This window comes from Capra hircus, chromosome 16 (assembly GCF_001704415.2).
Source record: "Capra hircus breed San Clemente chromosome 16, ASM170441v1, whole genome shotgun sequence".
Lineage (NCBI taxonomy): Eukaryota > Metazoa > Chordata > Mammalia > Artiodactyla > Bovidae > Capra > Capra hircus.
In genome coordinates, this window is record NC_030823.1 from 19,511,786 (window position 1) to 19,527,554 (window position 15,769).

The 15,769-nt window shown below is 39.2% G+C and overlaps 1 protein-coding gene across 1 annotated transcript in view; it reads right to left on the reverse strand.

The window, feature by feature from the left end:
- The window catches only part of GPATCH2 (G-patch domain containing 2), a 202,139-nt gene that overhangs the window by 56,176 nt on the left and 130,194 nt on the right, over nucleotides 1-15,769 (reverse strand). The window contains exon 7 of the mRNA XM_005690474.3: nucleotides 8,469-8,508. Coding sequence (XP_005690531.1) covers nucleotides 8,469-8,508 — 40 coding nt within the window. The remainder of the gene's footprint in view (nucleotides 1-8,468; nucleotides 8,509-15,769) is intronic.

Here is a 15,769-nt window from a genome sequence, read left to right on the forward strand (position 1 = left end):
GCTTCTACCACTGCATTTAGCTGTGAGCTTTTCGGGGCTTTGTCACCTCCGATGACATAAAATATCTACTCTTACTTCTCCGTATTTAGTGGCCTAACATGGGAAAGAAACACTTAAAAACATTCCTTTTCAAAGAAATTACTGGCTTGGAAATATATAATTAGAAAAAATATATATCTGACTGCCTCCTCAAAATGCCTCACCACCCAACTCCCCTTCACACTTGCTTTACTTTAACTAATTGGAAAGAAAGAAAAGCAAGTAGTCAATACTTTTTTGCTATGTGTATACTCAGACTGTAGCTTATCTCGGTTATGCAGAAATGTGATTATATGCAAGACTGGGCTAATGAGAAGTTGTACAGCATATTAGAAATTAACCCTAATAAAAATGGAAAGCTTAGAGTGGTAATAGTGCAGGATAGATCTGGGTTCGAATCCCAGCTGTACCAGTTAACAAGTCGCTAGGTTTTAGAAACAGGTCTACCAATTTATAAGCTGTGTATTATCTCTAAGTCCCAGTTTCCACCTGGAAAATGGAGATACCAATACTATCCACCTGTAAGGCTGCTGTGAGTGTCAAATAAGATAAACCATGTAAAACACTTAGCACTAAGACCAGAACATAAAAAGTGCCAAGTAAATGGCTCAAATGCTACAATTATAATTAATGAACCTGATTGTCAGTGGCTATTGTCTGACCAGTATCAACAACTTTTAATGATATAACTGCTTTGAACTATCTAATGACAACATTTAGAGTCAATTACTAGCCACATTTGTCCATCTTTGAGAAGGAATAGAACTTAATTAGATCACAAAGAATGTGGTTAGATCATTATTTCAGGAATGTCTTAGCTCAATAAGTCTACCTTAAATTTCTCCTAAATATCTGCTTCTTTCCATCCCCACAAACCACATCCCAGTCTGGACCATCGTTTTCCCTCACCTGTAGTGGCCTCTCCAGTGGCCTCCCTGCCTCCAGCCTTGCTCCTATCTAAGTCCACTCTCTACTGAAGCCAGTCATTCCAGAACTAGATGTTATTACATTATTCTCCTCAGATCACCCCCCCCCACAAATCTTACACAAGGCTCCCATGGCCCTACATAATTTGATTGTATTTCTAAACTTGCAATTTAATATGCTTCTTCCTACCCCAACCTAACCTCCTTACTTCTAAATAATATATTCCAGCCATTCTGAACTATTCAGTTTGGAATGTGTACCATATTCTTGCTCACCTTTGGCCCTTTGCTTCAGTTATTCAATCTGCCTGTGTCTCCAAAGTCCAGCACAGTGTCTGGGACATTTTTAGTGTTTAATAAATATTTGTTGAATGAATGAATGAATGAGATAAAGAAACAGGCAATGAAATCTAGTATCTGATATGTAGCTGAAACAGTATCTCATTATTACTACTTATAGAAAATAGCAACAGTTTATCTTAAGTCCATTAATCTGAAAGTGTTTCAATGTAGAAACACTTCGTACCATGAAAACTAAATTGCTTCTGAAAATTAAAAAAAAAATTAATTACTTTGGCATTTCTAATTCTAGTGCCTTTGTAAAAAAACATATTCAAACCAACATTTGTGACACAGATAGCTAGAGGTGACATGATAAAATCTCTACCACCGCCTTCAATTAATAGTAGTAGTTAACTAAGTTTTCTAATTTTTAGATAAAAGATAGATATGGGACCACTATTCCTGTTATTTATGTTAAAACAGTTTAAACAAAGAACACAAAAAGTCTCAAAGATACTTTTCTGAAATAAAGGAATTCAACAATTTAATTAAAAAAAAAATGTAACTACAATGACCAAAATAAATGTTGGGCTATGTACGGAACTCTGAGGTCAGAGATCCTTCTATTAGAGTCACATGAGAATTTCTTTCTCAGATGTATAGTTTTGATGGGCTTTGTAGGGACAAATACTGGAATCATTTAACATAATTTACCTATATTAAAAAGTCATCACACAAAATGAAGCTCAGAGAAAAAAATACCGGCTCAGATCTCTGGGTCATGAATTTAACAAGTTAATACAGAAACCTAGATCTTGTAAGGGGGCAAAGGTGAAAAAAATTAATCCAGAGTTATTTCAATAGAAAACATGTACTTGCATCTGAAAGAGTCCCAACATGTGTCTGCTCTGCCCCAAAGAACTAGCAAACAAAGGGTGGCAGAGGGCTGGGGTCAGGGAGGGGGAATCAGATCAGGAACTGATAAGACACAAGCAGCCTGGAGCTCTGCTCTGACAAGCAAGAGTAGCTCATCAGGTTTGGGGAGAGTCTTCATTCCTCTTGTTGCTAATGTTTCCTGTCTTCCTTGGACTCCTATCAGTGTCACAAGTGAGGTCAGTGATCAGGGTTCTGACTCGACAATGTCAACTCCAGTTAATAACAGAACTTCTGAATATGGTGCGAAGTGCTTCTTACCTCCAGCTCTCAGATTGCTGGACTTAGGCCAAGCGGAGAGACAAGTCCCTTATTAGTGACCTGCAGATGTATATTAAAAAATGACTCACGTAAGAATGACACAGACATTCATAAACACAAAACCTAGCACAATGGGAGGTCTTACAAAAGGTACACAATTTTAAAAACTGCTGAACGAAAGTAAGGAAGAGAAATGTTCCACGTATATCATGGCTGCTCCTGTGGCAGAAAGGGAGCTGAGGATTTCTGTGGCTATTCGTGATCATTTTAAAAAGATTTATTAAAAGTACAAAAGTGTCTAAAGAAAGTTTGGTTTCTATTTAGATGTTTATTGTCAAAAAAATATCATTGAATGTTTCAAAACTGCTTTTAGTTGAAAAAAAGATGAAGGTGGGATAATTCAAGCAGATAAATAATTCTAATTCCTTGGAACTAGGAAATGCCCAAATGAAAAAACATATTTAGTATGAAACTGATGCCAAATGTTAATTTTATAGACAATAATAATAATAACAATAAAATTTAAAAAAAATTAAAAAAATAAAAAAAATGAAATGATGAAAAAAAAAAAAGTTTCACATTCCTAACACAAGAGGAAGAAGGAAGCAAAGAGCAGAATTCCTGCTCCACAGCAATAATCTCTTAATCACTTGATATTCAGAAAGGATTCAAGCTCAAGATTGTTTCTGTTAGCAGCCACTTTTCAGGGACCTTCTCAAATATCTACAAAAGAATTTCAAATCTCTCCATACTTGGCCTTTCACAGGGTCCTCACCTTAAGAGGAGAACTAAATAATCTCTCAACAATGACCTATGGCTCCTTAAGATACTAGGAAACTCATTCAGAATGTCATACTATTAGATATTCAAGGACGAAAACCCTCACCATTAAAACACACACATACACACACACACAAATGAGGCTGCTTGTAGCTGCTTCTGTCTCCTTACTTTCACTTCTAAACCAACTTTCACATGTTGCTTCTATGGTCTCTATGATGCCTTCTCAGTGGTTTCCTGCAACATTTATCAATATACTATAATTACTGCTTTCCTACCCAGATTTTAACTACCTTAGAGGAAAAGTTATGTTTTTTTAAAAAACAAATATCTCTTTTTTGTAAAAAATAAAGAGTACTTGATAGGTAACAACTGATGGACAATAGTGATTTACTAAATGTGTAAAAAAGAAATGTTGAGTGAGCATGGTGTGAATGAAATGGGACTTTGCATTAGAGAACCAAAAGGAATCATAAGATGGGGGAGAGCAGTGAGGGGTGGGATTTCAAAAGTGAGGTTAATACTATCATGTCTTTATGTTGGTACGTTGATATGGGGGAAAAAAAGGGGTGATTATGCATGCTGATAGTCATTCATTCAACAATATATTGAAGAATTTTATTTCTTCATGGTCTTGCATTTTATCACTTAGACCTAAGATTTAGCCAATAATTCACTGGGATTCCCTGGTGGCTTAGATGGTAAAGAATCTGCTGCAATGTGGGAGACCTGGATTTGAATCCTTGGTTGGAAAGATTCTCTGGAGAAGAAAATGTCAACCCATTCCAGTTTTCTTGCCTGGAGAATCCACATGGATGGAGGTGGGCTACAGTCCATGGGGTCGCAAATAGTTGGACACGACTGAGCAACTAACACTTTCACTGGGCTAGTTATAAGTTGAAATAAGACATTTTAAGTCCCTCAAAACATGAGCAGTTTGCATGTGCTTTTATATACACACATACATGTGCAAACTGTTTCTCATTATTCACTGATTCTGTATTCACAAATCCACCCATTTGCTAAAATGTACTTGTAATGCCCAAATCAGTACTTCTGGTGCTTTTGGAGTCATTGGCAGACATGCACAGAGTGGGAGAAATCTGAGTTCCCATTACTGCATGTTCTCAGCTGAGGTCGGACAAGACGATTATCTATCTTCTCGCTTCGGCTCTCTTACTGTTAACAAGTGTCTTTTGCCTGGTCCGTTCAATGCTACATTATTTATTTATTCATTTTTGCATTTCTGTCTTCTTGTTTTCACCTTCCTTGTTTAAAATAGCCTTCTAGTACAGGGCTGACCTGCAGTCTAGTCTTCCTCAGTGCAAGAGAATTGTGATGGATCTTATAGAGAAAATATGTTCATTAGACAAGCTCCCTTTAGGCATAAGTTACAGTGCTGCTGGCCTTGAGTTCAGTGCTAACAAATCAATAACATGTATTAAATATGGTGTCTTTAAACAGAAATACACATCAAACAAGGATATGTATTGATCAGTTAATGAAAATGTGGCCAGAGGTTCTCAGGAACCTAACCCTGTATTCTTCCTGGAAGTAGTTTTTTCAGTATTTGCTACTTTAGGGTTCTTACCAACCTCACAGACTATAGCTACTACAAATAGCAAGAATCAACTGTGTTCCTTAACTAATAACCTATCTAGACAGGATTAAAATCTGAAATAGTATATCAAAGCTTAAGCCAAAGGCTAATCCAAAAATCTGCTTCAAATATTTAAAAAATTTTCAAATGATGCATCAACTTTCTTGTCTATATCATATTAGCTACTTGTTCATTTTTAACTGCAGAAAAAAGTTTAACTGCAGTTAGATTATAATCTAAAGCTCAGATTTATACCAATCACTTTAGTATTTCTCAAATTCTAGACCAAAACCATCCCAAGAAACAGAAATAGAAAGCAAAGTGGTTGTCTGAGAAGGCCTTACAAATAGCTGATAAAAGAATAGAAGTGGAGGGCAATGGAGAAAGGGAAAGATATACTCAAATGAATCAGGGTTCCAGAGAATACCAAGGACAGTTAAGAAAGCCTTCTTAAGTGAACAATGCAAAGAAAGAGAGGGAAGCAACAGATTGGGAAAGACTAGAGATCTCTTCAAGAAAACTGGAGATACCAAGGGAACATTTCATGCAAAGATGGGCTCGATAAAGGACAGAAATGGCAAAGACCTAACAGAAGCAGAAGATATTAAGAAGAAGTGGCAAGAATATGCAGAAGTACACAAAAAAGGTCTTAATGTCCTGAATAACCACAATGGTGTGGTCACTCAACTAGATCCAGATATCCTGGAGTGTGAAGTCAAGTGGGCCTCATTACTATGAACAAAGCTACTGGAGGTGATAGAATTCCCATCAAGTTATTTAAAAATCCTCAAAGATGATGCTGTGAAAGTGCTGCACTCAATATGCCAGCACATTTGGAAAACTCAGCAATGGCCACAAGACTGGAAAAGGTCAGTTTTCACTCGAATCCCAAAGAATGTTCAAACCACTGCACAACTGTGCTCATTTCATATGTTAGCAAGGTAATGCTCAAAATCCTTCAAACTAGGCTTCAATAGTACATGAACCAAGAACTTGCAGATGTACAAACTGGATTTAGAAAAGGCAGTAGAATCAGAGATCAAATTGCCTACATCCACCGAATCACAGAAAAAGCAACAGAACTCTAGAAATACATCTACTTCTACTTCATTGACTACACTAAAGCCTTGGACTCTGTGGATCACAACAAACTATGGAAAATTCTTCAAGAGATGGGAATACCAAACCACCTTACTTGCCTCCTGAGAAATCTGTATGCAGGTCAAGAAGCAACAGTTAGAACCACACATGGAACAATGGACTGGTTCAAAATTGAGAAAGGAGCATGTCAATACTGTATATCTTCACCCTGCTTGTTTAATTTATATGCAGAGCACATCATGTGAAATGTTGGGTTGGATATATCACGAGCTGGAATCAAGATCGCCAGGAGAAATACCAATAACCTCAGATATGAAGATGATACTACTCTAATGGCAGAAGGCAAAGAGGGGCTGAAGAGCCTCTTAATGAAGGTAATAGAGGAGAGTGACAAAGCTGGCTTAAAACTCAACATTCAAAAACCAAAGATCATGGCATCCGGTCCCATAACTTCATGACAAATAGATGGGGAAAAAGTGGATAGTGGCAGATTTTATTTTCTTGGGCTCCATCACTGCAGATGGTGACTGCAACCATGAAATGCTCCTTGAAAAAAAGCCATGATAAACCTACATGAAACAGTGTACTAAAAAGCAGAGACATCACTTCACTGACAAAGATCTGTATAGTCAAAGTTATGGGTTATCCCCTAGTCACTGTCTGGACGTAAGAGTTGGACCATAAAGAAGGCTGAATGCCAAAGAACTGATTCTTTCTTTCACTTTCAACTGTGGTGCTAGAGAAGACTCTTGACAGTCCCTTGGACAGCAAGAAGATCAAACCAGTCAATCCTGAAAGAAATCAACCTGTATACTAATTGGAAGGACTGGTGCTGAAGCTCCAGCATTTTGGCCACCTGATGCAAAGAGCTGGCAAAGACCCTGATGCTGGGAAAGACTGATGGCATGAGTAGAAGCGGGCAACAGAGGATGAAATGGTTGGATGGCATCAATGACTCAATGGCCATGAGTTTGAATAAACTCCTGGAGATAGTGAAGGACAGGGAAACTTAGTGACTAGAGAACAGCAGAGAATATAAAATTATTTATTTAAAAAACTTATTTGGGGATAAACTATATCCTGAGGTGACCTACTACTGGAAGCAGAATCTTATATAAACACAGAGGGTATGAACCATTTGGGAATGCTGAATAATTGACATAATTATGTAATAATTACATTCTGAATAGACATACCCCAGAAGCAACTTAGTCAAGTTAACTTGCAAAACTTTAGAAAGATATACTGGTTGTTGTCATTTAGTCACTAAGTCGCATCCGACTCTTTGCGACGTGATGGACTACAGCCCACCAGGTCCCTCTGTCCACAGGATTTTCCAGGCAAGAATATTGGAGTGGGTGCCAGTTTTTCCTCCAGGGGATCTTTCTGACCCAGGGATCGAACCTATGTCTCCTTCACTGGCAGGCAGATCGCTTATCACTGAGCCACCAGGAAAGTCCAGAAATAGTAGTACATGTTCTATTATTAATGTGAGAAATATATTTAAAAGTGCACATCACTCTCAAGGAAAAGAACCAAGTTTATTAAAAAATCATTAAATCTGCATTGACATATTTTTCTTTGATTAGGTACATGTGTATTAAGAAATACATTATAGTTTATAATGAAGTATGTGGCACTTTCCTTTTATATGAAAAAAGAAATATGCATGTGCAACCAATTCTAGAACCTGTTGACCAACCTAAGAAATAAGATATCACCAATACATATAGTAATGTTACGAGTTACCACCACCAAATGCAATCTCCTCTTCTATCTTTCTACCTACATATCCCTCAGAAGAAATGATCCCTGAGAATCTGAGGCTTTTCTATGCATATATTATTGACTCATTCAAAAAATAACTTTTATAATACACAACGAAAAAAGAAAAAAGGCTTAGCAAGAATGTAAAGCCTAAAACATATATGCTTTAAAACCTATCAATATTTTAAGCTCTAAATTACCACACTGCAGAGAGAGAACCAGCACATTCAACAGACAAAGAAAACAGACAACTTATTTTATATGTAGAGTTAATCAGAATGAATGTCAAGTTCTTGCTAAGTCATCTAATCATTGTGCTGCCATGAAACTAGCAAGAAATTAAATAAAGAAAAATCTCACCTAGAATACAGTATAAAGTGTAAGAAACTCTTATCATCTTGTAAACTTCAAAAAATAAAAATATTCTCTTGCTGGCTCATCTAGTTTAATAATCAAACAATTGTTTAAAGCATATGTACTATTTTCATGCCTTTGTGAAAAACATATGGAAATGAGGAAGTCCTATCAACTCTAAAGTGAACTCTAGATCCTTTCCACGGAGGTGACGTGTGCTGAGGAAGGGAGAAGCAAGGTAAACAACTCTGATGCTTTCTGACGATCATTCCCTTGGTCAGTGCGTTAGCACCGGCACAGTGAACTCCTTTTAAAATAAGCTAGGATGCTATCCTTTCTCATAAAGTTGATCTACTATCTTGAAGGGAAATAGTTAAATATTCGAAAGACTGAGTAACTTCCTTTTGGGTTAGAATGTTCCTTACCTGGCCATGCTCTGTCCTAGCCCCAGGGCTAAACCAATGGCTGCAGAGGAAAGAGAAAAGCAGTTAGCGGGAAACTCACTGAAAGCACGTGCTCTCGCGTGATCAGTCTGTATGTGCTGTAAGAAACATATTTGCCACCTAGCAACAGAGCTTTACATACGCTGCATCTGAATGGATAGTTCATGTAATTCTAGGTTTACACCAATTTTGATAGAAATGTAAGAGTGCTCATAACCCAGTAATTTTCAATTAAATAGGCAAACTCAGAATTACATTTCCATTTAATTATGTTAACATAAACTGCTGGGACTGCATTCATTTTATGAATCAATTCTGGTGAGAAAATCTACAAATGCTATCGGTTACCACAACTTAATTACAGCATCATTACAACAAATGATGACCTTTTGATTGTTGGAGTTTGAAAAAAATGGTAAAAATACAAGAACATTATATCCTCTGCCTATGCCTCCAGGAACAATCACATAAAGCCCTTGATGTGAATTCTAAAGCGTCAGCTGAAGGTGCCTTGAACCCGTTCCTTCCATAGTTGTAACACCTGGATTCTGGTTCACAGCAAATCCAACAACACTGAAAATACGGAAGTCATGGCACAGCTGCAGCATTCTGGTCTTGCACTATGACTTGCCCTGCCTCACTTATCACATATTGTTCTAGAGGCAACTTGGACTTTCAATGCATCTGATGATACCTTTTCAACAGGAGTTACCATAAGTTGTGTGCTCAGTCCTCTGACCAGTATTCTGCTTAGAAACTAACTAAACATCAAGGAAACTGAGAGAGATAATGTGGGAAATAAACCAGTGTGCCCGCGTATATGGTGAGTCGCTTGTTGTGTCTGAATCTCTGTGACCCTATGGACCGCAGCCCGCCAGGTCCTCCTGTCCATGGGATTCTCCAAGAAAAGTATACTGGAGTGGGCTGTCATGCCCTCCTACAGGGAATCTTACCAACCCAGGGATTGAACCTGCATCTCTCAAGTCTCCTGCATTGGCAGGTGGGTTCTTTACCACTAGTGCCACCTGGGAGGCTCAAATAAACCAGTAAAACCCCACAAATATAAGGAATGGTATTAACATTATTACTGTATCTGTGTGTGTGTTAGTTGCCCAGTCGTGTCTGACTCTTTGAGACCCCATGGACTGTAACCCACCAGGCTTCTCTGTCCATAGGATCCTCTAGGCAAGAAAACTGGAGTGGGTTGCCATCCCTTCTCCAGGGGATCTTCCTGACCCAGGGATTGATGCTGGGTCTCCTGCATTGCAGGCAGATTCTTCACCATCTGAGCTACCATGGAAGCCCCCAACATTATTATTAATGCTTCATTTTTTCATGAATCATCGTACTGAACACATGCGCCACGCACTCTTTACAGACACATGACATGTGTTATTTTCTATCCTCAGAAAAACCTTACAAGGTTTTGCTCATGTTCCAGGTGCAGGAATGACTGAGGCTGAGATGTTGGTTTCTTTGCCCAAGGTGCTCAGTGTACCCTACTACAAAGGACAAAGGGGTTTACATTGAATGAGCACATTTCCTGGTTCCCTCCAACACCTGTATGTATTCTCTGACCTCTGTGGTATTAAAACCTGGGAATAAACAGCCTCAACATTAATAGGATGTGGCTATGCTCTTACCTGAACATTTCTCAAGCTCATAGACACTGATGGTCTTTGGCAGGTCTGATTCCACTTTTGTTGTGGGAATAGACACTTATTGGTATTTGTAAATGATGTGTGGATGAATCAGAAACTAGAAACTAATCATTTAGTTCAATTCCCTAAAAACTTGCCTGATAAATTTCCCCTCTGCTTGGACTGTGCCTTTTCCTTTAAAGAAAAATGTTTTAAAAAATCAAATGCATACATGCAGTTAAATAAAGCAAATCAACAAAAAAGTCTGAAAAACAGCATTGTTTCATCTATCCTGACCCCCTAACCTCTGTTTAGAGAAACCACTGTCAACTCTTTCTGCATTTTCTTTTGGTATTTAATGATGTGTTTCTATAGAATATGGTTATACCGGCATTCTGTGGTTAATTTTAGACATTAGTGACTTTCTATTTACTGTAAATTTAGCTCTTTCATAGCTCCCAACCCTCTATTTCAAGTTATGAACACCACATTTGATTAGCCAATAGTGAGTACAGATATTACGACTACATGAACACTTTCTGCAGCTGAATTTTTCTTTTTGCCCCTCCCAGCGTTGAGAGTTAACCTGTTTTTCTTCCTTTGCTAGTTTTTGGTGACCTTTGCTATGTACTGGTGATCTTTCCCAAAAAATTTCCAGGAAGTGCTGGATGTAAAAGAAATGGGATGTGAAGAAGTGAAGTGGGCATAGGATAATTCACTCTATCTAGAAGTTAGGCTTTCAAAGTATGAGAGATCAGAAAGAAATGGAAAGAAGAGGTTTAAAAATGTAGGATATAAGAAAAGAAGCTATTGGACGGAAAGGAAAAAAAACAAAACTTCTTTCAATCAAAAAACAGAGATGCTGGAATCAGCCCAGGACAGAGGAAAGCTCTTTTCCTCTAATACTAAGACAAAGGAGAGCCAAAGAAGGTATATTTGGATTGTTGTTGTTGTTCAGTAGCTAACTCGTATCTGACCCTTTGCAACTCCATGGACTGCAGCATGTCAGGCTTCCTTGTCCTTCACTATCTCTTGGAGTTTTCTCATGTCCATAGAGTCGGTGATGCTATCTAACCATCTCATCCTCTGCTGCCCTCTTCTCCTTTTGCCTTCAGTCTTTCCCAGCATTAGGGTCTTTTCAGATGATTCGGCTTTTCTTCATTGGAAGGATTGATGCTGAAGCTGAAGCTCCAATACTCTGGCCACCTGATTTGGATAAGTTCATCCCAATTTGTGGACTAATAGCCTTGCTTTGGAAAGTTGAAGACAAAGTCAAGTTCTCGGGGCGGGAGAGAGGATGTGGGCAGCTTATTACAGGGACTTGGTGACAGGACATAGACTAACTTTTTGGGGACAACAGAATTATGGAAGGTCATGTGAAAGCACTGCCGAAAGATCTACTGTCCAAGATTATTAAAATATATCTGTGTAGCAACAAATCATATAATTTTGTGATTTTATTCAGCAGTGCTCAGTGGAGGAGCTATGGCAGTGGGTAGATGGACTGATTCATCCAAGGTTAGGAGTTTATGGAGCAGGATGGCAGGCAGAATTCTAAGAGGACCCCCAGTGATCCAAACCCTTGTACAGCTTGCTCTCTTTGAGTGTAGAAAGGACCCATGCATATGATGGGATAGTCAGTGCTAGAATTAGGGTGTGTATTATGAGACAACTGGCTTTAAGGAAGGGAGATCATTCATTCCTGGTGGCTTAAGCTAAGCAGGTGATTCTTTGAAGGGACTGAACTCTTCCTGGTAAAAGAATCAAAATATGAGAGTTTCAACATGAAGAAGATTCTCCATAGTTGGCTTTGTAGTTGAAGGACCATGTTCTCAGGACCTGAAAGGAGCCTCCAGGAACTGAGAGAGATCACTGGCTGACGTGTCATCAGCAAGAAAATGAGGACTTCAGTAGTACAACTGCAGGGAACTGCATTCTGCGAACAACCTTCAAGAACTTGGAAGTGGATTCCTTTTTAAAAGGCCTCTAAATGACAACAGAGCTGATGCATGCTGTGACTTCAGCCTTATCAGACACTGAGCAGGGCACCCAGCTGAGCTCTGCCTTTTTCAGATGTGTGATTTGCAAATACCCAGTGCATGGCTTATATTTTCATCTTATTAATAGGGTGCTTTACAGAACAAAAGTCTTAATTTTGATGAAAAGCTTTTCTTCCTCCATTGAATTGATTTTAAACTTTTTAAAGAATCAGTTGAGCATACTGCTATTAGAGTGGGTCTATTGCTGGGTTCTCTGTTCTCTTAAGTTGATTTATTTGTGTACTGTTCTGTCAACACACAGTCTTGATTACAGTAGTCAAGAGAACTGTGAGCCAGTAAACGGGTATTCTTTGAGTCACTAAGTTGGTGGTAATTTGTTAAGCAGCATAGAAAACGAATACACAGTGAGGAGACTGGAAATGATATAATAAAGGACACGGAATAAATATAAAAGAATAGGGAGCCTCCAGGAGGACGATGCAGAAAATGGAGGGGTTTGGGAACGCAATCTTTATTACAGTATGAGGACCGTGAGCATAAGAAGAGAAGAGTTGGAAGAAGACTAGGCTGTGATAAGAAAATATCATAATAACTGTCAGATATGTATGGGGAACCATGCTAATGGTCATACGAAGATTATCTCATTCAAACCTCACAACCTTAAGGAAGAGTTATAGTGCTATTCAAGGTCACAGAGCTGGCTGGAGTCAAGATTGGGACTGCTGCTGCTTCTAAGTTGCTTCAGTCGTGTCCGACTCTGTGCGACCCCATAGACGGCAGCCCACCAGGCTCCCTCATCCGTGGGATTCTCCAGGCAAGAACACTGGAGTGGGTTGCCATTTCCTCCTCCAATGCATGAAAGTGAAGTCGCTCAGTCGTGCCCGACTCTTAGCGACCCCATGACTGCAGCCCACCAGGCTTCTCCGTCCATGGATTTTCTAGGCAAGAGTACTGGAGTGGGTTGCCATTGCCTTCTCTCTAAGTCTGTCCAATTCCACACCCTGTATTCTTTTTTATCTTAATTAATTACTTTGATAATTACAATACTGTGATGATTTTTGCCATATATTGACATGAATCAGCCATGGGTGCACACATGTCCCCTCATCCTGAACCCCGCCTCCCTTCCACTGCCCTCCCCACCCCATCTCTCTGGGTTGTCCCAGAGCACCGGCTTTGAGGGCCCTGCTTCATGCATCAAACTTGCAATGGTCATCTATTTTACATATGGTAATATATATGCTTAGTGCTATTCTCTCAAATCATCCCACCTTCGCCTTCTCCCACATAGTCCAAAAGTCTGTTCTTTACATGTGTCTCTTGTGCTGCCTTGCGTATAGGATTGTCGTTACCATCTTTCTAAATTCCATATATATGCGTTAATAGACTGTCTTGGTGTTTCTCTTTCTGACTTACCTCACTCTGTGTAATAGGCTCCAGTATCATCCACCTCATTAGAACTGACTCAAATGTGTACTTTTTAATAGCTGAGCAACATTCCATTGTGTATATGGACCACAGCTTCCTTATCCATTCGTCTGCTGATGGACATCTAGGCTGCTTGCATGTCCTAGCTATTGTAAATAGTGCTGCGGTGAACCTTGGGGTACACATGTCTCTTTCTATTCTGGTTTACTTGCATGTCCTATATTCTTAACCACCATTCTCCTTCACTGCCTTCAGTTATAATTTGGGGGAGGGGAAGTCTTTCTCTTTTGCTCTGTTTCCTTTTTTTCTCTTTATTAATGTCCTCATGAAACATAAAAGTTACTTAATTTTTTAGTGAAAACATGAGCAAAACAGGAAATATAGAGGAAATAGTGTCCTTGAAAGCCAAAGAGTCATATTGATATAAAGACAGCAGAGGAAATGAAGGGCATGAAAGAGGAAGATGTTATAGAGGAGCTATTTCACTGGAGCCAAGATTCCAAGGAGACTTACGAGGGGGTTAACAGTGAAAGACACACCTGGGAGGAAGGGGCACAAAAGGGTGAAACTGATCAACTGCCGGGGTGACCAGGGCTGCACCGTCTGTGTGCTTTCAAGATTCCGAGGGGCTAACTGTGGTTTCCGGGCTCTATTCTCCCTCTGGGACATGGATGCATTTGGGGCATGCCTAAGAACTAAGCCTGGTACATGTGATTTCATTTAATCCTCACCTACCATGCTGAGAGACAGGGGGGCCTGACGTGCTGCAGTCCACAGGGTCACAAAGAGTTGGACACAACTGACTGAAAAACAACAACCACCCTGTTGACAATGGGAATAGCCATCACCTACGGAGCCCTCTCCACAGCTTTCTTTTTAGTAGAGCAATGTGGTCGGTAACTGTGGAGTACAAGGGGGTTTTATTTTTTTGTTTTCCTTTTAAGTAAGAAGTAGACAATAAAGCTTTAGGGAACAAGGTTTTTTGAACTAAAATCTCTGTAGATGTAGTGTCCCACACTAATTCTTTCTCACTTAATCCCTTGGCCCTACCTACAGCATTGAACCACAAGTAGCAGAAATGTATAGGGTTTTGTGAGAAGTCAAATAATATTACATCTATGCAAAAGGACAAAACCAACTTCAAATTCTGTCTTCTCCTAAAAACATGCTTTTCAGAAGGAAAGACTACAGCAGTTTATCATACAGATTTTTATTTTTAGAGTTTCTACTTTTTATAGAGCTTCTATTTTTTGACTCAGCAGCATAATCTTATGCTTAGTGTGCCATGTACACATCATGGTCTAAATCTGTGCCCTCTAATATGGATACTGGGGCTCCCCAGGCGGCTCAGTGGTAAAGAATCTGCTTGCCAATGCAGGAGACTTGGGTTCGATCCCTGGGTCAAGAAGACGCCCCTGGAGGAGGAAATGGCAAACCACTCCAGTATCCTTGCTTGGGAAATCCCAAGCAAGGAGCCTGGTGGGCTACCGTTCATGCACTTGTAAAAGAGTTGGACATGATTTAGTGACTAAATAATAATATGGATATTAGTCATATATGGCTATTTAAATTAATATGAAAAATTAGGTCCCTCAGTTGTAGTAGCCACATTTCAAGGGCTCTAGACACACATGTTGAGTGGTTACCATAACCAGCAGTGCAGATACCGAACATTTCCATTACTGCAAAAAGTTCTATAGGATAGCACTAGTATAAATAGGTTATCATTGAAAATTTGAACTAGCTCTGGAAGTGTATATAATCTACAATGAACATCTTCCCTGTGAACCATCACTATTTGACTGAAGAGACGCTTAAATATGAATAAGTATATAATATATTCATGTTTAGGGGTGTTTAGGAATGAGGAAGAAGAAATGTCAGTCAAACTCCTAACTCAATATCCTTTAATAGGGTTTCATGGGTCAAGAACTGGAAATAAAAATAAAGGTGAGAAGAGAGAGTATTAAGAAGAAGCCACAGGGCTAGGTAAGAACTACATCCTCGTAGCAACTATAACTGAGGACGCCAAAAGACCAAGGCACATGTGTCAATGGAGAAGACACTGACAGGGAGTTCCACAGGACCGTCACACACGACCTAGGATGACACAGGAAATTTGCTGCTTTTGGTTCTATCTCTGCCTGTGATTCTCAAAGTGTTGTCTTCAAAGTGGATTCTATGCAGCCCTGGGCAGCAGAGAGAAGTCTGGTCT